At 42.9% G+C, this 27192-nt stretch overlaps 1 protein-coding gene across 1 annotated transcript; it reads right to left on the bottom strand.

Moving 5' to 3' along the window:
- Positions 1–1409: 1409 nt before the first annotated feature.
- LOC137916082 (choline transporter-like protein 5-A) lies at positions 1410–23942 on the bottom strand. The gene is made up of 24 exons (XM_068759205.1): positions 23906–23942; positions 15646–15660; positions 12628–12676; positions 8867–8940; positions 8095–8179; positions 7787–7871; positions 7530–7643; positions 6770–6830; positions 6558–6681; positions 6325–6369; positions 5181–5264; positions 4903–5015; positions 4405–4536; positions 4210–4309; positions 4039–4131; positions 3632–3719; positions 3194–3456; positions 3006–3100; positions 2798–2901; positions 2595–2668; positions 2387–2457; positions 2081–2169; positions 1812–1896; positions 1410–1525 (listed from the first exon to the last, which is right to left on the bottom strand). The coding sequence occupies exons 1-24, from the start codon at positions 23940–23942 to the stop codon at positions 1410–1412; spliced, it is 2196 nt and encodes a 731-aa protein (XP_068615306.1).
- Positions 23943–27192: the final 3250 nt, after the last annotated feature.

Raw genomic sequence — 27192 nt, forward strand, 5'->3', positions numbered from 1 at the left:
TTAGTAAACGATTTGCTGTCTTTCTCCAGCCCCCCACCTTCTTTCCTCTATGTCCTGCTTCTGTTCTTGACGTTCTTCTTGCCCATTATCTTCCTCAGGTTGTGGTTCATGTAGAAGGGCCGATCAGGCGAGCCGTCGTTCACTTCCAGGTCCCACACTAGGAGGCAAGAGTGGCAACATGTCATAGATCAGGTGCAGACTGAGCTCACAGCTGAATCATGTCACAGCCTACACAGTTAAACCGGGATGTTTATGGTCATCTTTTCTCCACAGGCAAAGTATTTTCAAAATGCACAGGACAATACATAAACCATGTATGTTTATTAAAAAAAAAACAAAGATTGACATTTTTCATTATATTTCATCGATAAAAAAAAAATCTCCTGTACAACAAGAACAATGAATCACCTCCACACAGATGCGTGTATTATACTCGGTATTAAAACAGCACTACATCTGAGCCACCCGATAAAAAAAGGTACCAAAAATGGCTTTGACATCCTTTTAAAAACTTTATCACAAAAAGTTCCTGGTGTTCGGTCAAAACCACAGAATAAAAGGAACTATTTCCCCACAACTAGGCACATAAACTAGTGGCTGCATACAGAGGTTTCCTTAAACTGTCGGGATCTGTTCATATTCTAAGTCTTGACCTCCCCACAAATGTCTCTGTCTGGTTCACAGTACCTCCATGATAATAACTGAGACTATTGTGACCTTTTTCTATATAAAATAAGAGGAACCTGTTTTACTTAAGTGCAGAATCAAACACCATTTTGGATCTATGTGTTTGTAGTAATAATGTGGCTTAAAGCAACCTATAAAAACAATGGTAAACATTAACAGCCAGCAAAAATAATCATGCTTGATAGAAGAAATAGATCACGGTTCTTGTTCCATATGTGAAAGTGCATGCACTTTTACAATAGCAGAACGACGTGCGACAAGAAGGGTGCACCACAAGGGTGCGCCACAGTCCATCAAGTCTGTACAAGTTAAGGTCCTCATGTTTATTTGGGTAGAAATGCTCATGTTTCATTGATCTCAGCCCGTGCATCTGTCCTGCGAGTGGACGCGTACCGTCTCGGTAAGGCAGAGGTCAGCAGAGAACACAGAAAAGAAAAACAAAGAATAAAAGCGTGGCAGAAAAAAAGGCAAGTATCTGAGTTGGCTCAAGACAGGAAGTAAACAGATGTCTTTTTCTCGTCCCTCGTGCCTTTTCTGTGAGGAACTGAAGTACAAGCAAGTCTTTTCAGGTTCCTAGTTTTCTCTGTACCAGGCTGGGATGCATCCAGTGTTGAATTTTAGCCCTAGAGGAATCACTCTCATACGGCCAGAGCCTCCACACATACAGAAGATATGGAGAAGTGACTGAGAGTCAGCAGTTCATTAGCATAACCACGCGTCACTCAGGAGGCAGCACATAATTTAGCACCCTCCTGTCCTTTGCGCAGGATCTTGTGCAGACCAGGAGACATGTAGTAGGGCCTGGAGGGAGACCCATCGTTCCTCTCCAGGTCTTCACCTGAGACCGTGACCCCAGAAGAGGAGAGGAGGCGCAGGAGGAGCAGACAGTGCACAGAGAGAGCGGCAGCAAGGAGGAGAAAAGAAAGCAAAGACTTATTAGAGACAAACTATTATTCACAGGAATTAAAGCGCTGCATGAGCAGGAATCCATTTTATCAAGAGGGAAAGGGTTAGATCCAACCAATGGCATGCTATTTGACCTTTGACCTTTAACCAACAAGGACCCAGCGCGTGCATCGACATTCTCACACTGTGTAATGTATTGAAAAGCAGAGCATACTTACAAAAGCACAGGAACAGTGTGTCCACACACATGGCATAGACGTTAAAGAAGCCATGTGCAATCATGTAAGAGCCAAATATCACCGTCTGAAAGAATCAGCAGGTTTCAAACATCAAATCGGATCAGAAAGCACAGCCGCCTGGTCGTCATAGAAATCAGCAAAGCAAAACTAGCAGCATTAAAAGTCCTCTGTGAGAGTCCAAATCAGAAGAAAGACACAGACAAACCGCAAGGAACGCGATTCAGGCTCGCTGTAGTTTCATTCCTTACCACGAGGGGGACCCAGAAGTAATTCAGGGACGGCACCTCCTCTTGAATGACTGGTATCTTATGTGTGAAGACGAAAAATGCAAGAACACCTGGAAAATATATATATATATTAAAAAAACTGTGAAAAACAATGAGAGGTAAAGAAATGAGGACGACAGCACTGGAGATAAATCACAAGGACATTTCGTGGACATTGCGGCGGACACGTTTAACCCTCATGCCGTCAGAAACACTGTAAACAGGTGGAGATCTGCAACATTTTTAAAGATAAGTTTCACTTCACAAACTGTGAGAAATTAAACTCACCAACACTTCCTGAAATAAGCAGCTTCCCCAGGAAGAGCAGAAAGTCAGTCACCTTGTCCAGGACGGCCACCCTAAAGGGAAGAGAGTGAAAGCCAAGTGTGTCAATCAGCAGAAGGAGAAGGCAAAGGGATCAACGGATTCGCTGACTCAGATTTCCAGACGCTGATCACGTTTAGGCGAATCCATCCGACATTATTAAAATTCTCACCGAATAGCATTCCTCATCAAGAGGAAGAAAGCATCTTTGGAAGAGGTGCAGAAGTTCCTCCCATAGATGGCGATCTGTTGGTGAGTGAACGCAGCGCTTTTAGAGAGGAATCAGGAATCAAGCCAAACCAACTAAGAACTGAACTGCTGCCAGATTACAACGTTAATCTAAACAATCAGGACACAAGTTGCTTCTTAACTCACCATAATGTATGCATTCCTGTTCATAAACCTGATGAAGCATTCCAGGCACCAGAAGCAGCACTTGAGGCAGCAGACCAGGAATCGAGCGCATGCGTTTTGAGAACCTTGGAACACATCAATCTATGATCAACATCTCAACTGGAGAACTAAACTAAATCGAGCAAAATTGGAAAAAAAGCTGTTTTGCTCTTTTGGCGTTCCAGCTTACCTTTCACGTTGCGGCTAAGGTACTCCAAGACAATTCGGACCATCTGCACCACAGCGAGGATCAGGGAGCCAAAGGCGAGAGAACCAGTGTGGTAACTGTAAAGAGCAAGGAGAACAGCTTTTAAACATCTGTATAGACATCCAAGTCAATGCTCAATAGATCTTCAATACCCCGTTGCAGCTCTTTACCGTATAGCTCTGCTGAAAGAGGAGTACAGCGGGCAGGCGGGGATGTCGTTTGGCTTCTTCAGAGCCCAGTAGTACGACGCGAAGGCCCCAGCCAGGGTGCACTGGCCCAGCGCAATGACAAAGTTGACCAGCCAGAGGAACACAAACAGGTTGCACAGATGGAGGACCAGGATATAGCGGTGGTACACACTCTCCCCACCGTAGAAGGCAAACATGCACTGTGATCCAGGGCAGACTTTGGTGATATTGGTCTGACTGAAGGTCTGAAATAAAGCAAAAGAGTTCCTCACGATCAGTCTTTGTTGTATGAATCCTGAAGATGTTCACATAAAATGACACAAAGCAGGAAAAGCAGGTCAGGCTTAAGCAACCTCTGTTGGGTATTAAAGCGTCAGCTGTCAGTACGAACTCGACTGATGTTAAAATCCTGAGACTGACCTTTGGACTGCATGTGAGGCTGGCATACATGCACTTCTCATCAGAAGGAGTGACCTTGTAGACCGCATTGCCAGATGATGCTAGAAAGCTGAAGGTAACTATTAAGGACAATACAAAGGAACAAAGGGAAGTTTCACTGGTTGTTTAGTAATTAAAAATATTGGTTTTGTTTGAGTGCTTAGCTATCTGCTATCGAGTTGCATCTCAGACATGCAGGGATTACAATTCTAGGGCTAAGACAGAAAATCAGCTTGTTCCTGATTCCATAAAACAACAAGTGAAAGATGCACTCTTCCCTTTCAGTAAAATAAATCGACGACAGTTCGTTTTCCTCCAGTAAATCCTCCACAGAATGCATGACAGAAGCATCATTCTTGGATAAATCAGTTCATCAGTGTGAAGGATACACTGCTGTGATGGCCCAGTAAGCAATGCAAATGGCCAGAAGGAAAAAGGTGATGATAGGGTAGAAGAGAGTGGACATGATGTAGCTGATAGCCCTGAAAACCAGAAAGACCAAATATCTTTTACACACATTTCAGTTTTTAATGAGGGAACCGCTTTTTATCCATTCCTACCTGCTTCCCTCCTTCAGCAATGCAATAGCAATACGCAGCCTCGTCCTCAAGAATATTAGAACAATCACAACAATTGTCTCAATCACGCACAGTGTGATCACTGCAAAAAACAACACAGAGCTAGTTCAAGTTTTAGTGAAGAAATAATTTCTGACAAAAACAAAAAAAAACGTGTGGTAGAGGACGATAATGTACTGAAGATGAGCCAGGTCTGGCGGAGCTTTAGGTAAATGCTGAAGTCCGTGTGGAAGCCGATGTCAGAGATGGTGATGTTAGCGCCCGGCTTCCCGCTCAGAGTGCTGTACTCCCAGTAACAGTGCCAGATACCTGAAAGACGCAGACCGTGAATGAAAGCCAGGACAGGATTGAACAAAACCTTTGGTTGGGAAGCCAAATGCCAACGTAGGCAACTAGACAACAAACAAGTAGATCCAAGAAAACGCAGACGTGTTGAAATCGGTGACCCCATGACCTCTGTCATTGCAGGGTGACATAAAATACGTTCAATGTGTCTGACAATGTAAAATAAATATGCCAATCGAAAACAACGCTGAGGAGCAGATCTTTAGCACCTCGGCAAAGCACATCTGGATAGATCATACCCTGTTACATACGGCCATACGTGTGAACGCACATACAGATTGTCCAACAGGCAAGTTGAGCTACTGTCCAGACTCCAGAGCGTGTGCTCACCGTAGCCGACGGCAGCAATGACAGCAAAGATGACGAACCACAGGAGCACATCAGCAGTGTAGCGAAGCACCAAGATAAAGAGCAGACTAACCACCATAGTCATCACCAGACCCCTGCAACGACAGAAACACATGCATGCTGGGAACTGGCTCACTGTTGAAAGGCTAATAGGAGACTGTAAAAGTTTGTTTTCACCAAAGAGCAGGAGAAGGTTCTCAGCTCAAACGCCACACTTCATAGAGATGCACAACGTGAAAAGAACCAGAGGCCGTTCTTACATGAGGATCCAGTCCCAGGAATTTGCATAGTCCTCAAAGATCTTCATGCCAACTTCTTTGGCATTCAGCAGATTGGCGATGCCTCTGTGATGGAGTGACAAGATGAGATGGTACAAAGTGAGAGAGAGAGAGAGAGAGAGAGAGAGAGAGAGAGAGAGAGAGAGAGAGAGAGAGAGATAAGAGGTGGCAGTCGTTAGTACAGGACACTGATAGGGGCTGAGGTTTGTTTGTTTTAGTACTTTACTGAAGCTCCTCGAAAACATTTTGACACTAGATCTTTAATGTTGCCATGCTGAAGCAAACACGGATCCAGTTTCAAAATGGTTTTTGACGTTTTTAAGATTATTTATCAGATTACGAGGGATTGGAAGAACAGATTTTAGTTTCAAATAGTCAGTAAACAAGCATCAGTTAGTGAAGCACCGTCGGTCAATGGTTCCTTCAGGATGCTGGTCATTTTTTGCTGCGCAAAATGTGATACAAACCTGCATTTACATCAGCGTAAACACAGCATCTGCATCAAGAATGGGAACCCAACGACCACCAGGGAGCAGCACAACACCGTCGAAGGTGCATTACTTAACGTCGCCCACAGAGGAGCCGATGGCTCAAAGTTTTGAAGCCGATACATGAAAATAATTGTATTAACGTGTCTTAATTCCTGTCCTAGCCGTTGGAGGGATGCAGGTACAGGGTCGTCACGATGACGATTTTGAGAGTTAGTCTGTGCAAAGGCACCGCTACAGCGGAGGCAAGTTAAAAAGCTGAAACAAATCATCGGAGACCTTTCCACTCCTTGCTGAATGGAGGCCATTCGGCTACAGAGAAAAGAAGTGAAGCACGTTATAGTTTAATTAATTCATAAACAAGTGGATCGCAGTGCACAGAATCATGTATGTATAATAACTTCAGCTGACTGGTTCAAATGCACGATTTCCATGTTCACGTTTCACCTTTGCTGTCGCAGCCCATCAACACGATGTTAGGGCTGCGATAGGATCATAAGCTCGCGTGTGCTGCTGAAGTTCTGCTCATGAACTTATGAGTATGCAGAATTATCATGCAATAAACATGCAAATAATTGAATGTGGCTGAACACATTCCGGGGCATCAGTGACATCGGGGCCAGGCCCACCGGTCCTACCCTGGAACGTTTGTCCAGAACTCTCTGGCTGCTGTGTTGGCATTCCTATTGACAGTTTAAAAGTTTGGAAACACTTGAACACTTGATCTACAAGGCAGATAATAAATGTATGATCTTTTATCTAAAGCAAGAACACCAGTTCTCAGTCTAATCCTTGTCATATTCCTTCTTGAATATCTCATCTGGCTGCAAAACAAGGATAGAAGCCGACATTGAAGAGAAGCAGATCTTACTTGGCAGCATCTTTGAGGTCCGAGACACTCCTCTCATGATTGTGGCCGTCTTTGAAGAGCGTCTGATTGGCTACAGTTAAAATTCCATTTCTTGTATTGAAATCGGGGAAGCACCGCTGAAGGACTGAAACGTTTTACAGGGTTTATTTCTCTCTCAGTAAATTGGGCAACAAATAACAAGCTTGTGTTTTAAATTCTTGAGACACACTTACAAGGTCTGCTTGGCACAATCATAGACGGACAGTCTTCATCTTGAATGACTTCTAAAACTGACTGCAAAGAAGACGATTGAAATAATTGGAGAAAAAACAAAATTCAACAGGAAGTTTCCTGTTTGTTATTTGTGTGACAAAACAGGGGTTTTCAATTTAATGCAACTGTATTTTGCATGGTTATAAATACACTGTTTGCATCATTCAGTTCACAGAGAACAAAATAATGATCCTTACATATCCTACACAATTTGTGCTCAAACTAATAAAATCACAGAGATCTGATCTCACCACGTTTTAATGTACAGTGGTTTTAGAATTGATATTATTACTATAATTATTCCCAAACAACACCAAGAACTCAAATTCCGTGTGTTGACTTGGAAAGGGGCTAAACAGTGTGACAGAGCTGTTAGGCGCTCCCACACGCCACCTCAGGTACACTCCACCATGCCCACGTCACTGTCACGGATCCACCCCCAGCCTACAGAGCAGGGCTGCGATGTGATCCGTGTGCTGCTGGCTCACCGGTGCCTGTTTCAAATGGGCTCTTCATTAGAACGACTGGTGGAAACTGGGGGATGCATTTTCAAAAGCTATTCCCTGCATGATTTACTTTGGTTTTGTGAAAAACATTTGATTAAAATGTGTGTCGACAACAAAGGAAAAAGGTTCTAAACTATCAACAATTAGGACAAAGAGATTGAAATACATTTTTATCGAATTTGCAAAATGGCAAGAGACCTATAACTCCTCTCACCTTACTGCCAATCCCGAAGCCTGGTTTGCAGAATTGCTTGTAATATTCCCAGTTTTTGGTATTCCATGCATCCAAAAGAGTTGCAAATCTGTCAGGGCACTTGGAGACACAGAGCTGCAGGAAGCAAGACATCATGTTAATGAGAACGCCCATCAATCTTGCATAATCAAGCGTGGAGGAGAGGTTTGAGATGAACGGTGTAAGAAGCGATGGAAAAATGTGCAGCTATATAGAGGGGGCATGACTCAGCCTCTTACCTGGGTTGTAGGGCACTGGAGGTTAATTAAAACTGTCGGATTGGCACATTTCAACATGTTGAAGTAGAATAATATGGCTTTGTTTCTGTGGAGAGAAACGGGACACCGAGGAGGGTCTCGTTAGAGAGGAGGGCAGGGTATTCAGTCCCTTTAACGTATTGAGCAATACAACACGGTGAAATGATAACTGCATTTGATCCTTTTCTATCTGTATCTGGAAAAAGCACTATTTGTATTATGTATAAGAAATTTGTGAACTTAATTTTTTCAGTGCACGACAATACTCAAACTTATATCCTTGTACTTACGCATTATGGGTGTTCTGGTGGCCACAGAACTGGCCATGGCTGTCAGTTGGATAGACAACCTTCCTAGGGTCACCATGGATCCAGGCTGCAAACGTCACAGGAGGTTTTTGAGAGAAAAAGAAAAGCACAATTACTATAACGAAAGTCAGAGAAAATGCAAAACTGCTTTGAATCGTTTTTCATAAAGGCTCATTGTCAGAACGAAATAAAGGAAAAAAAATAATAAAGCCAAAGAAAAAATCAAATGGGGAACTTTGGAGGAAGAGCCAAATTAAAAACAAGAGCCGACAGAGAGACATCGCGATTCACAAGATTGCAGGGCCCTTAATCACCCAGACAACGTTAAATAATTGGCTTCAAGAAAGTCTGAATGAAAGACAGACACAAGGAATCACTGGCCGCGCGTCAAGAACTCAAAACAGCTTCACGAATGATGACTGGAGTCAAGCTGTGTTTTGTGATGCAACTTTCAATCATTAAAATAATAGCCCGTTTAAGCCCCACCCCACAACAACGTAAACAGGCATCATGAAACTGAAAACACAAAAAAACAAAACTGCTGTGTATCCTGGTCTGATTTGATTATTGTATTCTACTTCTACTTCTTTTGTAAAGTGCAGGAGGAATGAGCAATTCACACGTTTGGACCATGACGACAGCAGGAAATGTCACCGCTGTTCTGCATCATCTGCATCCGTGGACTTGTGACTGAAATTGATTATCGTCGTGAAATTGAGGTGTGATGTAATCTCCAACAATGCGTGGAACTCACCGATGGTACCCAGAGCAATGTAGCCGAGGATGGTGACGATGAAAATAACACAGCAAACGACATCAGTGCAGCTCCTGAGGGGGGGAATGAGAGAAAAATGAGTGACGAGGGGAATGTGTCTCATATCGAGGACAAAGAAATGTGTTTGGCTCGTTTAACAGTTTCATGTTTGGCAGGGAAATGAGTTTGAGCTCTATATCTGGGTTCTACCAGGCATGACAAAGTGTCATCTGTGTTCTACTGACGCTCCAAAGAGACCCTGAATCATCTCCCTCCAGAGTGAAGCGTCCCACGGTCCAGAGGCAGCTATTTGAAGACCGTGTCTCACTCCACAGTGCTTTCAGTCGACTATATTCAAGAGCTTCTCTCTCTCTGAGATTCGTCTGTCTCCCATAACGAGCCTTCCTCTTCTCCCCCCCCCCCCCCCCCCCTCCTTTCCCAGCACGGAATAAAGCCAAGCTCTATCCACCAAGCCTTGTGGAAACATATGCCGGACGTATGTAGCCTCCCCCTCCCCCCCAAGACCAGTCACTACACAAACTCTTGTCTCTTTGAGGTGCTTTTTACCCGTCTCCTCTTTCATCCAAAGGCGCAAGGCCATTTTAGGAGGCCCAATCTCAGAGGGAGAGAGAGTGAGGCAGTGTTTCCCTCTGTTGCTCTCTGAAGAGCAGATTGTCCTGGTTCTGTATCCGGTGTTGTTGGATGGTTCTATACCGACGCTGCTGCGTGTGCACTCTGCTCGTCAGCCTCCAAATACTGATGATCCAGCACAAATGAGAGCGCAGAGGTACAAAGAAGACAGCTGAGGACAAATACCGCTCCCTTTTACATCACAATGGAAGCAAGACACAAACAAAACCAATGCAACTCGATGTCATGTCTCGTGTTTCAACATGCACTGCAATTATCCGGCACTCTTTGCATTTGTAACTCCAGTTAAGGTCTATTTTTTGATAACTGTAGTAAAGTATGCAATCTATGTTAACAGGCTGCCGGGGGGGTTGATTTGCTGAATTGAGCAATACTGAGGACTGAGAGTTTCTTTTGTCCCGGCCAGGCCGCTCATTCTGTCCGTTTCTCATTTCAGAATCAAACGACTCCATTATCGCCACTGTTATCTGATTTACACCAAGAATGTACACTCATAAAAATGGACTTTGTCTGTTGCTAAATTAAGTCGGTACACTTGTGAAAAAATGTACTTCATATATCTGCGTTGGCTTGAAGAGCAGCGGTAACTTAAACTGAAAGTTCGTTCGGGTCATATTGATCAATTCCAAGGTGATCAGATAATGTGGTAACTGTCTGATAACATTTTATTGATTGCACATAAGTGAGTTCTTTTTTTTTTTTTTTATCAATAATGTTATTCAATTATATTTTACACAAAGTCTTAGTTGTGTGAAAATGGTTGACATAAATGTTCCAGTAGATCCAATGAAGATCTCAGAAAGTTCAAAACATGAAATCATCACTCAGCCTGTGCAGCCCATGTAGCAATAATTAACCCTCAGATCACATGCAGCATGTCATCAAGTAAATGTTCAGCCAAAATCGGTGCTATTGGATTGACAACAGATTGAAAGAACGCTTTACCGCTGTCGAAAGCGAGGCTTGGGGACTATAACAACTTGAGAGGAACCTTTTCAGAATGCGCAGCAATTATTTTCTGAAGATAAGAGGCAAGCGTAGCTCTGACCGGTGACAGCCACTTCTACCCTGACGTTGAATATACGAGGAGCAGGAATAAAGCCTGCCGCACAAGCTGCAAAGCTGATGCAGATATTGTGCATATTATTAAACATAGCGAGACAATGGAGGACAATTTAAATTCATCAGACAAAGAATAAAGGGAAGCGGTGTCGGCGTTGCCATGTGACGGCTACATTCCCTGCCGCTGAAAGCCCCCACATCCTCTGATAGATAAGTTAACTATCACTCAGCCACACATCAGAGGTGATTAAATATGGGGGGGGGGCTCAGAACATAAAGCGAACCTCCACAGTAATGTAATGTCCCAACGCCCTCCTATTGACAAGACTGCATTATTAAGATAAAGTGCAAACACAGCACCACAGCGCTCAGTGCTACAGCACAAAGTCACCTTTGAAGCTTAGGTGAGTGCTGAAGGGAAGCTGAAAACAATTCATCTCAGCAAAAGCATGCCGCGCTGACTGCAAGTCGTATCCAGAAATATAATCAAACAACAATCTACATGGACGACGTGGCCTCACTCCCAAAATCCAGACCCCCTCTAACGTGCACATTTCGCTCTGCTCGTGTTCAGCGCCGGCAGGCAGAGCGGCTCTAAAAGGCCAAGAGAAATCAGGACAGGAAGCTACGTCAGAGCAACATTTAACTGTTGTGCAAGTTACGTTAGGGCTGATATTGAGCAGGAGCCAAGGTGACACAGAATGCATGGGTGCCAGTGTGTTGTGAATCAGTTTGTCCAGCTAATCTATAGCAAGGATTTTATGCGAGTGCAAATTGTGGACGTAAAATAAATAAAAGTTGCATTAAATCAAAGACCGATCGATCGACACAATCATTGTAGCTCCAGATCTGAAAAGGATCAAATAAACGTGTCACTTGACTGGGGATGTTTGATGGCACATGGTGCAAAGTTAATGTGGCCCAAACCTTAAAGCCACAGAAGAAATTATAACATTACAAAAGTGTCGTGGAGTTGTGGCTCATCTGTGTATACTCAGCTCTGATAATGCAGATGCATTGTTTAATGCTGGAGCGCTGGGGCCACTTCTGTCTGGGCTTTAGGCGACTGCTCAATAATAGCAGATGCAGCTCCTTCAAAGCATTGAGCATGCATGAAACCACGATGACCCCAAAGTTAGTTCTCTCACAGTTGTCATTAAGAAAAGCCTCTGAGCTAGAGAAACATCAAAGCCCTCCACGTCCTTGGTGCCTTCGCCCAGCTGCAGCAGAGGAACGGGCCGGAGAGCGCCGAATGAAGAGACACAGGAGGACTGAATCGCGCCGGCACAGCAGCCTGCCAAGCTCACGGCAAACATAAAAGAGACGAGGGCCTGCATTGCATCAGAAAAAGAATAAATAATTGAGAAAAGCTCGTGAAACACACCCTGGAGAATGCTTTGCTTATTATTTCAATATTCAGCTCTTCGCTGTGCTCAAGAAAAGGAGGCAGACCCAAAATGTAGACTCCATTTTATCATTTGAAACAACAGCGCTTACCACTGCGCCACCGTGATATTTGATAAATCAGATCCAATATATAGTACTGTGGCTTTCATGAGCTTCTGTCGTTAGCAGACTGCCGTGAAGTGCTGCCGGGCTACCAGTTGAACCTCACTGAAGGTTGATGTGAGGACTGCATCAGCTTTGGGTGCGTCTGTCTAGTTAACAGTAATAGCGTGTGTCATTGCACTAACTCCAGCCACCAGCTCGACTTATTGCTATTGATCTGCGCGGCGGAGTGGAGTGAGCCGTCAGCCTCGCTCTTCATTAACGTAGCATGACAAATGATCAATCTATCAGAGCGCCGGACGGGGATGTGTGCCAATGGAATTATACGAATTGGAACAATCAATACGAAAGCAGAACCATCGTTATTGTCATCGTTCTGTTGGTATTTACATAAAAGTCTGTGCATTTAGATTTATTGACATTTTAATGAAGTGATTTTGTTGCCCGTCATTTTCAGCAATGACCAAACATTTTTCAACACTATGAATTGAGCATTACAAGTTTCTCCATTATTAGCGATATGGTAAGATGGTTTTTACCTGTTGTGAACAGGCCCTCTGAAGTTTGGGTCAAACTTGCGTGGTTCACCTAAAAGAAAAGGAGAGTAAGATTATCTGAGACTTGAGGATAGTTTAATCTTAATGGAACAATAAATAAATTCACTGACAGAGTACAAATACCGAAGACATAAGAACTATATATATATATATGCAAGTGCGAGATACACACTGTTATAGGAAACACTTAATTCGTACTGATATGGATATATCGGTAGAAGGATGCTGAGGATGGAACTGCCAGGGAACAGGGCTAGAGGTCGACCCAGGAGGAGATACATGGACGTAGTGAGGGAGGACATGAGAGAGGCTGGTGTTGGGGAGGACGATGCAAAGGACAGGGTGAAGTGGAGGAGGCTGGTTTGCTCACAGGACAATCCAAAAGTACAGTAATGTACTGATATGGATAGACCATAACCACTATCACATGGGACCAGCCTGACATAACGTTTGTCCAAGTTCAGACAGCAAAATGAAAATAACTGAGAAAAACATGTCCGAGCTGCAGAGCTTTAGGGCTCTATAAAGCATTTAACGGCAACGTGTCCTTCAGTTTTAGAGGATATATTCTGTCTCAGTTTTTACCTAGCACACTTTATGTCCTCCTGCACATAACGTGCTGCTGTTTCGGATTTACAGTTCATTCCTCTGACCAACGGCTCTCTGACATTCATGCTGTAATCATGTATTATGCTTCGGCTGTGCAGCTGTTCCCTGTTTTACCTCTCTTCCTGAAGCTTCTACTATTTTTTAACCCTCTTGTTCTTTTAATTACGCCTGCATACACCACATCTCACATCGAAATGACTCTCTCCTTCTCACCACACCAGTTTCTTCTCATTTTAGTGCATTATTCCCTCCAGGTCTTTTCCTGCGTCAGGCTCTTATCAGGGAGGTTCATGCCTCCCTTCTCGGTGTGGGAACTACAAACTCATTGTTGTTTTTGCCTCTCACTATTTGCACCTGTACAAACCCCTCACAAGTTATCCTCCTCATTGTCAGTCAGATAAACGTGCTCCAAGCACACTGGCTCTTTGAAACAATGTTAACCTTGTAGAGGTGCTAATAACGTCATAAAAGAGACTCGTTGTTGTCCACTCTCATTTTTTCCCCCTAATTTCCTTGACAGTGTTAAGAGTGTTGTCCACGTATTGGAAAGTCTGTGGTTTGAGTCCCAGTCCTCCCAGTCTGCATGCAGATGCATCTTCAACGTAACCTGCTCCCAGGTGTAATAAATGCTGTCCACTGCTCGTCAAGGAAGAGTCAACTGCAGAGAGGAATTTGCCCTTTCCAGAGATCAATAAGACGTGTGCAAAAGAATCAGGAATACTCTCAGGTTGGTCCCTAAGCACTCCCCACCACCAGGAAAACTAAGTGTGTTGTGTTCCTATTATTAATCATCACTTATGGACTAGAATATCTCCAAGCAGCTGTGGCGGACTTCAGGGCAGTAGGTGTCGACCTAAACTACAAAGCAGAATTACATACCGGCTCTGAATGTAATAACAAGTCCTGAATTTAACAAGCACAAAGCCCTTTTTAGTTTTAGCAGCAAATCCAACGCTACAACAGCCAAATTCAACAGCTAATTTATCCTGATTAAAATGACTGGTGTGCCGGATTTATCGTATGCCTCCTTCCCATAGCGCTCTACAATCATCCATTAAAAAACACATTTAAATGACCGACTGTTGCTCTGGGCGATATAATCTGTCATTAAAATGAGCATGGCCAGTGTAGTTAATTTTGAAATGGCTCCACACACACACACACACACACACACACGACTCTTCATTATGACGCCGTTCAGCTGATAATGGTATAAAAAGTCTGGATATGTGAACATCCATGGTATACATGAGCCAAATATGTTCAGGTTCATTCATGATATTCTTGCATTAATGTTTGTATTACCCCCCCCCCCGGCAATCGTCGAGTAATTAGTCCATAAAATTCAGAAAGGTTGGAACATTAAATCACACCAAACCCCCTTAGAGACTAAACATAAAGACACACTACAGGGCGTATATAACATTTTATTATTTTGGCTTATAAATAAACTTTCACTCAACAGACTACAAAAAGGCAGCAGTGTCATGCATCTACTGACAACGCCGGTTATCTACGTGCCTTTAGAACAAAACTGTGGTGACTTTTCTGTATCGGTTCATAAAGATCATCACTTGACTGAAGGGCTGTAAATAACCAAGTAGTGCTGAATAATTCCTATTAACTATCGCCTGGAAACGGCTGCATCTGTCAAAGGTCATAGTCGCTACCAATTGAGCTCGAAGCAACGTGAGCTGCCACCCAGTAACAGATTTGATAAGTGGCTCCTTTTCCCTTTTGTCCTTGCTTTTTAAATCTCTTGCTTTGCTGCCCATCTGTTTGGCTGCCACTGAAAGTCCCTCGCAGAAGTGCCGGCTGTCAGCCAAACAGCTGATTCCTCTTTGAAGTCCAGCAGGACACTTGAATATATAAATATTTCTGACTCAATATGTGTTTTTTTTTTTTTTTATGATGATGATGAATAAACATTTATCTTTATACGCTACATAAATGTTCATGAATGGATTATAGAGCTCAAGAAAACGTGGGTGGATCGTCATCTGGATTCAGGATTTATGTTTATTACAAGATTTAGTTTGGGTTTGACATACAATGCTTATACAAATAAATAACAGAGTAACAGATTATATGCTACATATTTATAACAAAGCTCAAATTGTAGTTAAAACTGTGCTGATTATGTGTGCTGCAAAATTTAAGGTACACCATCTTATAAATATCAAACTAATGGCAACAGTGTCATTACAAATTCTAAATGCCCGAGAAGTTGTTTACAATCAGATCAGGCAAACACAGCTGTGGTGGTGGTGGTGGGGGGGCTCAGATACTCCATACATATCTGAGCATGAGTTGTGTTACGGGTCTAAAAATGGAAGATGTTCTGGGGTAAGTGTGTGAACTCGTCATCCTCAGCTGAGGACACAGCGTCACCGTACCAGGTGCTCGCTTCAGGAACTCACACAGCACTGAATAAGAGAGAATGTTAATAATGAAGGTAAATCGCACCAGAACTAGATCGTTCACTATCACAGGAATATTCATGACTTGATAAGCCATTATGATCCCAGCTGACTGGGACACCTGAACTATAGCAGCTCCACACCATTTCGCTTTAAAAGTAACAACAGTGAGAAAATTATTATTTTGTTGCGTCTTATTAAGTTGCCTCCAATTGGGTTTTAACATCTGACATGACCAGCAGGCTGCATCATATTAACTCTCATTAGCACTCATTGGAGGTGCTAGACAGCAATATGCTAGGTCATAGGTTCAAATCGTCTCGGGTTATGTGCATTTCAAAACAAAAAACACACACACACAGGATTCCACAGCGTTAGAGTTACTGAGCTAAAAGCAGGTTTCTCCACATGGCGAGTGTGGACCGAATCACGCTGGGATCAGGGAGAGCCGGCGGTGTGACGACAGCAGAACGTGAGTAAGTCCAGTCGGAGGACCAGCGGACAGCGAGCCTCCCACCAGTTTATCACAAAATTAGGACAGATCACGGTCTGAAATACAGCAATTATAAATAAAAAATGCAATAAAATACGACGGGAGAAACTTGAAAACAAACGAGCAATCATGCTGTGCACAATAAACTCAAATGTTCCGGGGGAGGTGGCGCAGCATGTGCTTATTCAGCTGAGCTAAATTTAATTTTACCTGCTGTTCCTACTAAATAACACCTCCAGAAATACCCCCAGGCTGTTGCAGCTAAAGCATTTTTCAATGAAGGGTTAAAAGAGAGAGGTGAAAATCTTCAGCGATGACTGGACTAAAACAGACGCTGCACAAGATGCCGGCTGCTGGGACTGCGCTGCAGCCTGCCAGTGCAGGAGAAGAGGCTGGCGGACTGGATGCGAGCTGCTGGCTGTGGTCGAGCTGAATGACGGGTCTGTAGTCAACAACGTTTGGGAAAAGGCTGGCAGGCAGGTTACACTAGGAAAGCTGCAGAGGCCCTGCTAGCTCCGCTTTCGGCGACTCTCTGCATTGACATCGTGCTGGATAATACCAGTGTGTCCTGCTGGGACTGGAAGATTTAGGCGTAATACAACAATCATGGTGGTAATCACAGGCTCTGAGGAATGAGATGAGGAATTACACACAAACCCTTTGGTGGTAATCTTTGAGCTCCAATCCAGTTTTCATAGAATAGATGAACCTCACATCATGAGTCTGTGGCCGCTTAACTAATTGTGTTAAAATAATAAAACATTGTAAAATGACTGCACAGCTCATTTTGAAGTCCGTAACAGTTGAGAATGAACGTCGCCGCTTGACCTGGGCTGCAGAATAAACACACGTAAACACGTTTATTCTGTCATTGGAGTAATTCCGGCATTAAAATAATCACTGGCAAATGCATTTTTTGTCAGTCTGGGGAAAGAAAAATAATTGAAAAAATGATTTCTGATGAGCCATTCTCATTGAGCCAGTTTAGAATAAACAGAAAGGACAAAGGCTGAATAATAATCCTGGATGACGCACAGCATTTCAGTGCAAGTGCCATTAGACCATTAGAGTTAAATTCTAAAGTGGGGCTGATGAAGAAACATTCACAAAACTGCAGTATGGTGGTCCGCAGCAGTATAATTATTATTTGGCTTCCTGCTCAAATGTTCCTACAAAAACCTGTAAAATATAAAAAACGTTAGGAATTATAAGGGTTTTCATCAAACCCTTAAGCCTAAGTCTTTCTGGTTTTCTCAGGTACCCGGCATTCCTCTGCTTGTCACCATAAACACATGCAGTATGCAGAGACAGACCCCAGTGTACAAGACTCCACAGTCCAACACAGGCCTCTTTCATACAGAGGTCCGGCAAACAGCACCACGCCACAGGTCTGGGTTGGGTCAGGCGGGACATTAAGAGGGAACTTACTTTTCTATTTATTTCCACTGCCAAAAACACTTCCAAGACCTGAAGAGAACGGCGCATTGTAAGTTGGGCTTAGAACAAGCTTTCAAGAATAACAGTGGAAAATAGAAATGATAAAAACATTCTGCTTTGTGATGTTCAGTAGAGTTGGTGCATTATGCAATTCGGAACGCTGAGCTGCGTTCATTCATATTTGATGAGCGCGTTGGCTTCTGCCAATCCGCGGAGGGAAGTAGCATCGCTGACACGGCTTTGGTCTCTGTGTTTCCCTACTGGGGTGGTTTTTAAAAATTAGCAGTGCTCAGGTTTCTGCTGCAACATTAGCTTGGGGTGCGCGGCACACTGACAACGAGGCTGGCGTGGATCGCTGCTGGAAAGACAAATGGGAGACTGGGACATGTTCATGGGACGTCTGGCAGAGATTCACTGTCAAGGGTTCACGGATGAATAACATTAAAACAGACTGAGAGGAACTGAGATGGATGGGGGGGGGTAACTGGCAAGGCCTAACTTGACTTTGTATGCTACAAACACACACACAGTTAATTGACATTCTCGTAAACAGGATACCTGAAAGTTCAGTTTTGAAATAATGAAAAATAAAATCCCCAAATCATCCAGAGGCTCGTTTACAGTATAAGTCAGATGTTCATATCGAGCTCTGAGAGAAAATAATGATCATTTGTTAAGTGTTGCTCAGCCTCCACTGAGACAAAGCCCACTCGCAGAACGAGCCCGAAACAACAAAACTCATCTCTTCAAAGAGCAACTGTTGTCTGTGAAAAGTTTAGTCAAAATATATGAAAGTGTTTTTGAGTTACGCTCTGGAAATGAAATGAAATCCTTCCTCAGTTAGCAGAAGGGGGTGGGGGGGTAATAATGAAAGTAGTGAACGGCCACAAATGGGTCTCATTCTTCGTAACATCAATGCGGTGAGTAAATACATGCAGCCCCCCCCCCCCCCCCCTCAAGCACCATAGCTCCGCTTTACTCTGCCTGTCTTCTACCCCCCTTCTGTATTCAAACGCATCTTTTGTGCCTTGTTTTTATTTTCCCTCTCTAGAGAAAAACACAAACATTCAAAGTGCTGCTGTCCTCACTGAGACAAGTCAACAAGATCCAGATCGCTGCTTTAGGAGAGTCCCGCCGGATCCTCCAAACTGTTAGCAGAAGGGTGAGGCCTGAGAACTCGGAATATTTTAACATGTAATCTACTGGATTAAGAGGGACAGTGAAGGTTAGCTGTTCTGGAGATAAGGTCAGAGAGACCAGACTTGGATGGTTTGGACATGTCCAGAGGAGAGACGGGGACTAGATCGGTGTAGAGGGATGCTGAGGATGGAACTGCCAGGGAACAGGACTAGAGGTCGACCCTGGAGGAGATACATGGACGTAGTGAGGGAGGACATGAGAGTGGCTGGTGTTGGGGAGGACGATGCAAAGGACAGGGTGAAGTGGTGAACGCTAATTTGCTGTGCCCCTCAAGGACAGGGAAGAGTGGGATCCGGGTTGGGGATTTAACCAACAAGAGTGTCAACTGCTGACAGCCAGTCAGGAGCAGCGTTGAGGCTCGGCCTTTGTGACCTCGGTCACTTTGGCGGGAGCCTCCAGGCATGTCAGCGTTCCTGTGAAACAAGACTCACTCCTGCCAAACACACGGCAAAGCATCGCAAGATGTCTCACAACTATATATATATATATATAACGTTTCTCCTTTGTCACATACTGTAAGGTTTATAAAAAGGTGAAAAACCAACAAAGAAAAAGGCAAAACTTGCCTCAGAAACAGCTCTGTCAGTCAGCTGTTTCAGAAATCATGACAAATGTCACTTCTCCTTCTGGCCACAAACCAACAGCAAACAACTACATGCGCACTTCAGAAATTGCCTTGCTGCCATCCAGACATGGCTGCATCCTCTTTGCAGCTAAATGCCCCGTTTTAACCGACGAGACCAAATAACCATCCAGCGCTTGAGAATCTCTGAAATTATTTACCGACTCGCCCCAACCATTAGCGTGAATAATATACTTTCAGCATCCAGGAAGACACGGCTAGCGCTCGTCTATGAAAAGACATTCAACATTAGCAAGAAGAACAACATCACTTTGGTAAGGCCAATGAACAGGAATGCCATGAAGACGAATAAAAAAAAATGTGCCGGGACATTGCTGAGTCAGCATCGCTCTTCATTTAAGGTGAGTGTTTGCAGAGGACAGCGATGCTTAAAAAGGCATCACAAAATCAGCCGCTGGAGCGACGCTGACTGCAGCTTCACGGGAGGAATCTGAGAACGTCTGCGTCGAAAGCGCTCAGCTTTCTGTCGACACACTGCATTGACTCCGGGTAAAAATGCAGCCTTTAGGGAAGCAAGCTGCTCATCCGAGGAATTTGTTCATTAACAGTGTGCCTGACTCAGCACTTTATGTGGTGAATGGAACTCATACCTAAATTGTTACTTACCCAACCTGCACCAGAATGATTAAGACTTTCATTTTGTTTTTTTCTGACTGACTGAACATTTCCGCTCTACAGTATCAGCCCAATGAACACGTTATGTAATACACTAGCCACAAGTACACTGGAGATGGACTGATTATCCAGTGCTGATGCTGAATGTGAACTTCAGCACTGGACAGCGCCCATATGTAGCCGGCTACATATGGGCGCTGTCCAGTGCTGATCCTGAGCACCATATGTAGCCGGCTACATATGGTGCTCAGGATCAGCACTGGACAGCTCCATAGGTAGTCAGCTATATGGAGCTGTCCAGAGGTTATCCTGAAAGTGACGCTGCATTGACTCCGGAAATGTTCTTTATCTTGCCCACTTCGGTTGTTTTTTTTGGTTTGAGCATGTCCATGACAAGACAAGGTGGTGGCTTTTTGGTTTTGCTTTGATTTTGTATCGATTATCTTTGTTCCTGCATGATGATTACATTTGAATGGAACTTTTCCACATTATTAGTTGTGTTAATTTATTCCCATCACAAAATTTGGTTCATACTTATGATTCTTCTCATTTACAGTATGGTTTTATCTCTAACAATGTTTCAGTTACAACCTTTTAAAAAATTGATATCAAAACTGAATATTTTATTGTAATTACTGTGGCAGCTAAAGAGTTAAATATAAAAATAAATAGTTATTTAACAGCATTTTAAGGAGTAGTAACATTTATTTTACATTAAATGACATTACATTTTGTTTCATTGTTTACTGTGTTACGGTTTACATTTGGCCTTTGGAGGGCAAACATAATGCTAATGTGGCCCTTGGAGAAAATGAGTTTGACACCCCTGTAATAGAGAGAGGCCCGATAAGTCCAGCCCATGCTCTAACCGGGAGGGCCGTTGGACTCTGATGAGTAAAATCCTATTTCTTCATTATACTGTATTCTCTGGACAGGAGCATCTCAGTCGCGAAAAACAACTATCAACATCCACAATGATGCACATTCGTTGAATCCCAATATTATAATGACTCGTGATGCTACTCTTAGGGCCGATGTAACACTGTGAAGCTGACTTGGACTCTGACAGGTTCTGATGGCGAGCTGCTTGTCAGTGGCAAGCCGTGAGAATGGGCTACAACTGACAGGGTGTGGTTGCGATTGACAGAGTGCTGCAGTCATGAGATCTGTGGGACACGCAGGGTCAGCATGTTCACAAAGAACTGGAAAGCATAGAAGCCTTTCACATCAAGGGCAGGTTTAAAAAAAATGCCTGTGCCACTCTAAATTTATGGAAGTGCTGCATCAAGCCCGAGTTGAAGCTTCGTTAACCGTCATCTCAACCAGAGACTGATAACCCACATTCATAAAAGATAATCATCCAGAGTCTCCTGACAAGCAGAACTGTGAGATGAAAAGGAGGTTAATAATACACGTATGAAGTCTGCATCATAGTGAGAGTTGGACTGAGTGGCACATTGGTATGTTTTAGGTGTACCTCTGGCTATACTGGTGAACATGATATAACGGATCAATAGAAATATAATTGTTATAACTTATATAATATAAGGCCCACGCCTCTGCCAATGTGTGAACCGCTGCAAAATAGCTTCCAGGCTATGCACTCAGGTCATGTTTCACTCTGATGAGCCTCAAAGCAAATTAAAACATGTATCATGATTTTCCGTAAGGATGAACGCAGATCTATTTCCAAAGAAACCATCTCAGCTAAATGTTGGAGGCAGTGCCGGGTCCAGTGCCGGGTCTCGACCCCTTTCTGTCGCCTGTTTAACCAAAACACATTACCCACCACCAAATATATGTTTAATGGTGGTGGAACATCATGTCTGTGTCTCTATATTTTCAGTTTCATCATCTAATAATAATAATAATAACGTTATTTATATTATAATAATCAGTAGTAGCAATAGTAGTAGTGTGATATTGGAAAATTGCTTAATTTTAAGAAACTTTCCTAAGCCCAAGAGCCACTGCAACATAAAATTTGATCCAAATCCAGTGACACACACACACACACACACACATTTTCACCAGCTGATGTAGGAAATCAGATGAAATTGCATTTCATTTTCTGCGGAGCTTAATTCTTTTCGTTTAGCTCAATTCTTCCACGGAGGTGGTGTGTTTTTGTTCTGTTTTTTGTGCACTGTGCTTGTATTTCTGTCTGTGAGCACTGTTACCAAAGAATGAATGGATGGAAAGGTATGGCCCAAGAAACAAATATTATAATATACATTTGATTTTTGGAGTGAACATTCACAGAATATCTGAAACACAATCTAGTATGGTTTGGATCCCAGTACTATCCCTAATTTACTGATGCAAGATGTTTAAATTTATAGAATTTGCTCCTGTGGGATAACTAATAATAATAATGATCCCACAGACTTGTAACTAAAATCAAGCAGTAACTAAAACTGGACCGAGTGGGTTAGGTGTTTGACATATCTTCAAAAGCTACCGAGCCAAATCCTGAAGAAAAGCACCATTAGTGAAATAAGGATTCTATTTTTTTTAGTAGGCCTCAAAGTGATAATGACTTTCATGTGATTCCTGGGGTAGTTTTGAACGATCAAGAATTGATGTTATGATGGACAAACTATCGCGGGACTGTTGCTGCCAGGAGCAAAGAAATAATGATGGAGGTTTATGTTCTCCGAGTGCCGCCTGGATAAGAAATGTTTTATTGAAAGGAGCATGAGACGCCCTGGATCGTCCGACCTCACTTTCAATGGCAAGCAGGCTTCCGTGATATTCCCCTGTAGCCTTACTGTACGTATCTAACAAGAGGCAACGTATTCTCGCTCTTCAATGATGAGAACGGAAGGTTACTAAATATAGAAAGGAATATTTTTAGCTGTTGAAGTCTTACGACTGACATCAAACCTAGAAAAGACACCAGTACGACGAGGAAACACGGTGAACAATCTGAGAGAGGAGGATTCTGCTTCTGTGATAAACAACATGATTCACAGGGTAATCTGGTGGACAAAAATAAAGCCGCTCGAATATATCTACGATCAAGAGAATAAAAATAAATCCTTTGTTATCAGAACTGCTCCACAGTAGCTGCACCTCCCGGACGACAGGTGTTATAATGCTGTTATTACCCTCAAAGAAGACAAGGAGGAAAGTCTTCTCACAGTTTCTAAAAGCAAATAAACACTACAAGGAAAAAAATTGATTTATATTTTGTCTTAATTTTGAGTAAAAAAAAATATGAACAAGAAGAAAGCAACCTGATGGCATCATCATCATCATCAGGAATATTACATTATGTAAACATCTGTAGCAGCAAGCAACTTCATATAATTTCAGAGTCGCCTTAATCGATAATGTTGATAATTGCAGCTCTAAAGAAGATAATATTACATTCTGTTGTCAACAGTAAAAAAAACCAAAAAAAAACACCTCTGCGTCTGAGAATTAGAATGTTTGATGTGAGAACAAAGAAAGACGGGAACAAGTGAATGTGGAAAGTGTCGACAGGACAGAGAGCAGCCTTCTATTGTGAGGACTTTAAACGTTCCAGGGGACAAGTCCCACAATAGGAGACCGAAAGGAACGTTACATCACCGGGGGGGGGGGGGGGGGCACAGACTCCAAGAGGCGCTGGGCTGCTTAATCCGCTGCGGAAACTAAACGTAGAAAACGTTTCTCCTGCGTATTTGACGCAATTAAATAGTTAACATTCGCAACTCGCTATCTGTCGTCCTGCGTAAATCACAGCAGCGGGGAAAGCGCCGCTCCAGACTGGCTGCATCCCGCAACGCTCCACGGAGGACGGGGGGGGGGAACAAAACATCTTGGCGTTTTACGCAACAAAAGACGAGCCGGACTCACCGTAGTAAGAGGACGGGACGTCCGTCTGTCTCGCCATGGCACTCAACAGGACAGATGCAGCGCCGTCGTCTTGAGTTTGGAGCCCGCATATGAGAGACGGAGGTGAACCGCAATTATTCGAGTGGGTTTCTAGTGGGTCCCCTCGAGAAATAAACACGGACAACCTGGGACCTGGTCTCCGGGTTCCTGGAGGATGCTTCGTCCACGCAGCTGAGCGTCAGTCGTGTTTACAGCGCGACGTCATGGATCCAACATGGATTTAAAGGCGACGCGCGCCATTGTTCGGGGGGGGGGGGGCACAGAGGAGCAATGTTCCCTCTAATTTTTCATGCGTCTGAGAAAACACACAAACTCCCCGAGCAGTCCCCTTGGACAACACCGTAATAATACATTTTATTCTAAACGCACACGCAACGTAATTATCGCTGCGCGTATTTACGCAGGAGCGCACCTTAGAGGGAACGTTGCAGAGGAGTCCGGTGGAGAAGCACTGACCTCAGCTGGACATTCTGTGACATTGCAGGTTTACCTCGTGCACAAGACGCGCGAATATTTTCCACTTCTGCAGGTTAATTCGTTTAAACTGGGTGGAAGTCATGCTTCAATCTCATTACTTTACTTCATTTATTTATTTGAGAGGCACCACGTGTCAAGAATAACTGCACATTGCCTGATCCCTTTTTAATGACAAGACTAGCATCAATATTTCATGCATTTAATATTACATTGGATTAGAAATGGGATTGGCCGCGCTATTACATAACGACATCTTCAAAGTCTCTCTTATTGCTCTGTTGTTCAAAGAAATGAGAGTGTGGTGTGTGTTGCCAAAGGGTGGTCATTAAAAAGGGATTGAATTTGCCTGGGATAGATCAAACGTTGATACGGCAGGATTATAGCGGGTCGAATGAGATCACTTTGCTGCCAAATACAGCACAGTAGAATACAGCAATAGCAACAAGTTACTATGAATTGGTTTTGTCAATTGAAATTAAAGGCATTGTTACAGAAAATTAGATTGTTGATTTGTCTGTTTGCGTATTACTCAGAAAGTTATGGACAGAGTTGGACGATCCAAGCCATTCAATTTTGATGAACATCTAGATCCACATTTTTATTTCTAGCATTGCAGGATTGCAATATCTTGATGGATAGTGCTGGAACAAAATCCCACAACATAATCCCCATAAAATCACACAAGGGTCCATGTAATTTTTCATATCCAGCGATCCAGAGAGTTGAAATTTATAGGGCTTACAGAAAATTAACTACTGTAAGATAATAAATAATTTGGAATATAAGAATTCATAAATCTGTTAATGGAGTTGGTTTTCAATTCATTTCCATTAATTAATTGGATATATAGAGAATTACTTTAAGACATGCTACAAAGTCAAGCAAATTAAGGACTATCACATGTCAGAAAAGCTGATTTGTGTTACTCTCTAAGAATAACTGTACTTTCCAGAGCTGCCAATCACATGTTACTTGTCATTCAGTGAAAATCAAGGCGTATAACATGCTTGCCAACTGCATAATTAAATGGGAACACAACAGATGCATGCAGACGCAGTCAATTCTTGTGCCGGTTTGGTTTGCAGCCTTTTTCCATCTTTCTGAAACAAAAGGAATCAATCCATGGCAGCTCTCCATCTGCAGCTTGGAGGGTGTGAATTTCACACTCAGAGGCACAAGGAGGAGGTCCTTTCAACACAATCACGCTTTTTTATTATTCCCTCAGCTGCAATAAAACTTGCTGACTCCAAAGAAATTAAATTGCACAAGCGCCATGAGAAAGGAAGTAATTGTGAAGCAGTAGTATCACTGCATAAATAAGCAACACAGCGTACTTGGTCCCCGTGAGCCCAGATATCTCTATCAATTAGATACGCACAATTATCCGAAGGAATATGTGTATTGCACGATTGCTTACAGGAAATCTGGTAAGAGCTGCAGACTGAAGAGTTAGCATACTGTCTGTGAATGAAGATGTTTTGTCTCTTTAGATTTGGAATGGTACAGTGTACATGTTCATTAAGATAATATTACTGCGCACAGCCTGATAAAAGTTCTTTAAAACATTCATATTTGTGGTATGGGAGCAATGTCATGATTCGGCTGGTTCTCATATAATAAACAGTTTATTTCCATTAACTGGAGAAAAATAAGATTCTACTTACTCTGCTTCAATTTTGAGACGTCACTATTTGGAATAAACATTTTCTTTTTTTTTATTTGGTCAAAATAAACTAAGTAACCTTTACAACAGTGCTATTCAACAATCTTACTTTAAAGCTTAGTTGAGTTTCTTCAGTGACCCCTGGAGGCATCTATTTTTCAAGCTGGGGGCCACTATGAATAAAACAAAGATTCTGGGGGACAGAAAACAGGTGAAAACAAAGTACCGGTATATCATTTCACACTTGCTTTTGGCTCAGCGTCGGAGCGCAGATGTCTGGCGCCTACATGGGTAGGAGGATCAAGTTAATTAAAAATGTGTTCCACAGACATTTGCCTTGCCTTTGTGTGTGAGTGCTCCCTGGAGTTGTGATTTGAGATTCATTTGAGATCCCAGGGATATTCCACCTTAGGCTCTGATTTCATCATGATGGCGCATTATTGAGGCGCTGCTCCCCAGATTTGAATTTGGTGTTTAAAAGCATTCTTCTTGTGATAAGGCATGTTATTTAAAACAGCCAAGTGATTTGTCCTTTACTGTATATCTTTAGAAGCAATCAATAAAACCACCGCACGTCCAACATGAAGTCTTTTCCATGACGATGTAGGGCGATAACACTGATCGAATCAGAGTCCAGTGAGTTGAGATCAGACTATCTGTGTTGCACTGATGTACTTTGTTGTCTTCTGTTGTGTCATCCTGTATCATGTCATCTTGCATATTGTAATATGGACTCATTATTCTAAAAGCGGCAGTCATGTAAATCTGGGACAAAAACATAAAAAGGAAAAGCTGTTCTCATTTTAGCCTTTATAGGCCACTGCGATTCTAATTGCAGCATCTGGTCTGACGTTATATGTTGTTGTTGTTGTTTTGTTGTTGATGTAAATTACTTCAAATTTCCCACAAGGTCACAACATAAATTTAGTTTGTGAAATAAGACATTCAGAGGAGTTACTAAAGCAACAGCGAATGAAAATATTAAATACATTGACGCCAGCTCGGAGAATGAAATATAAAAACTCATTCCCCATTTTTCAGCTCGTTCTGACTAAATTGCAGCAAATCTGCCTCCCGTGAGGAGCTTTGGTGGCTCAGGTGACAAGAG

Source organism: Brachionichthys hirsutus, unplaced genomic scaffold (genome assembly GCF_040956055.1).
Source record: "Brachionichthys hirsutus isolate HB-005 unplaced genomic scaffold, CSIRO-AGI_Bhir_v1 contig_465, whole genome shotgun sequence".
Taxonomy (NCBI): Eukaryota; Metazoa; Chordata; class Actinopteri; order Lophiiformes; family Brachionichthyidae; genus Brachionichthys; species Brachionichthys hirsutus.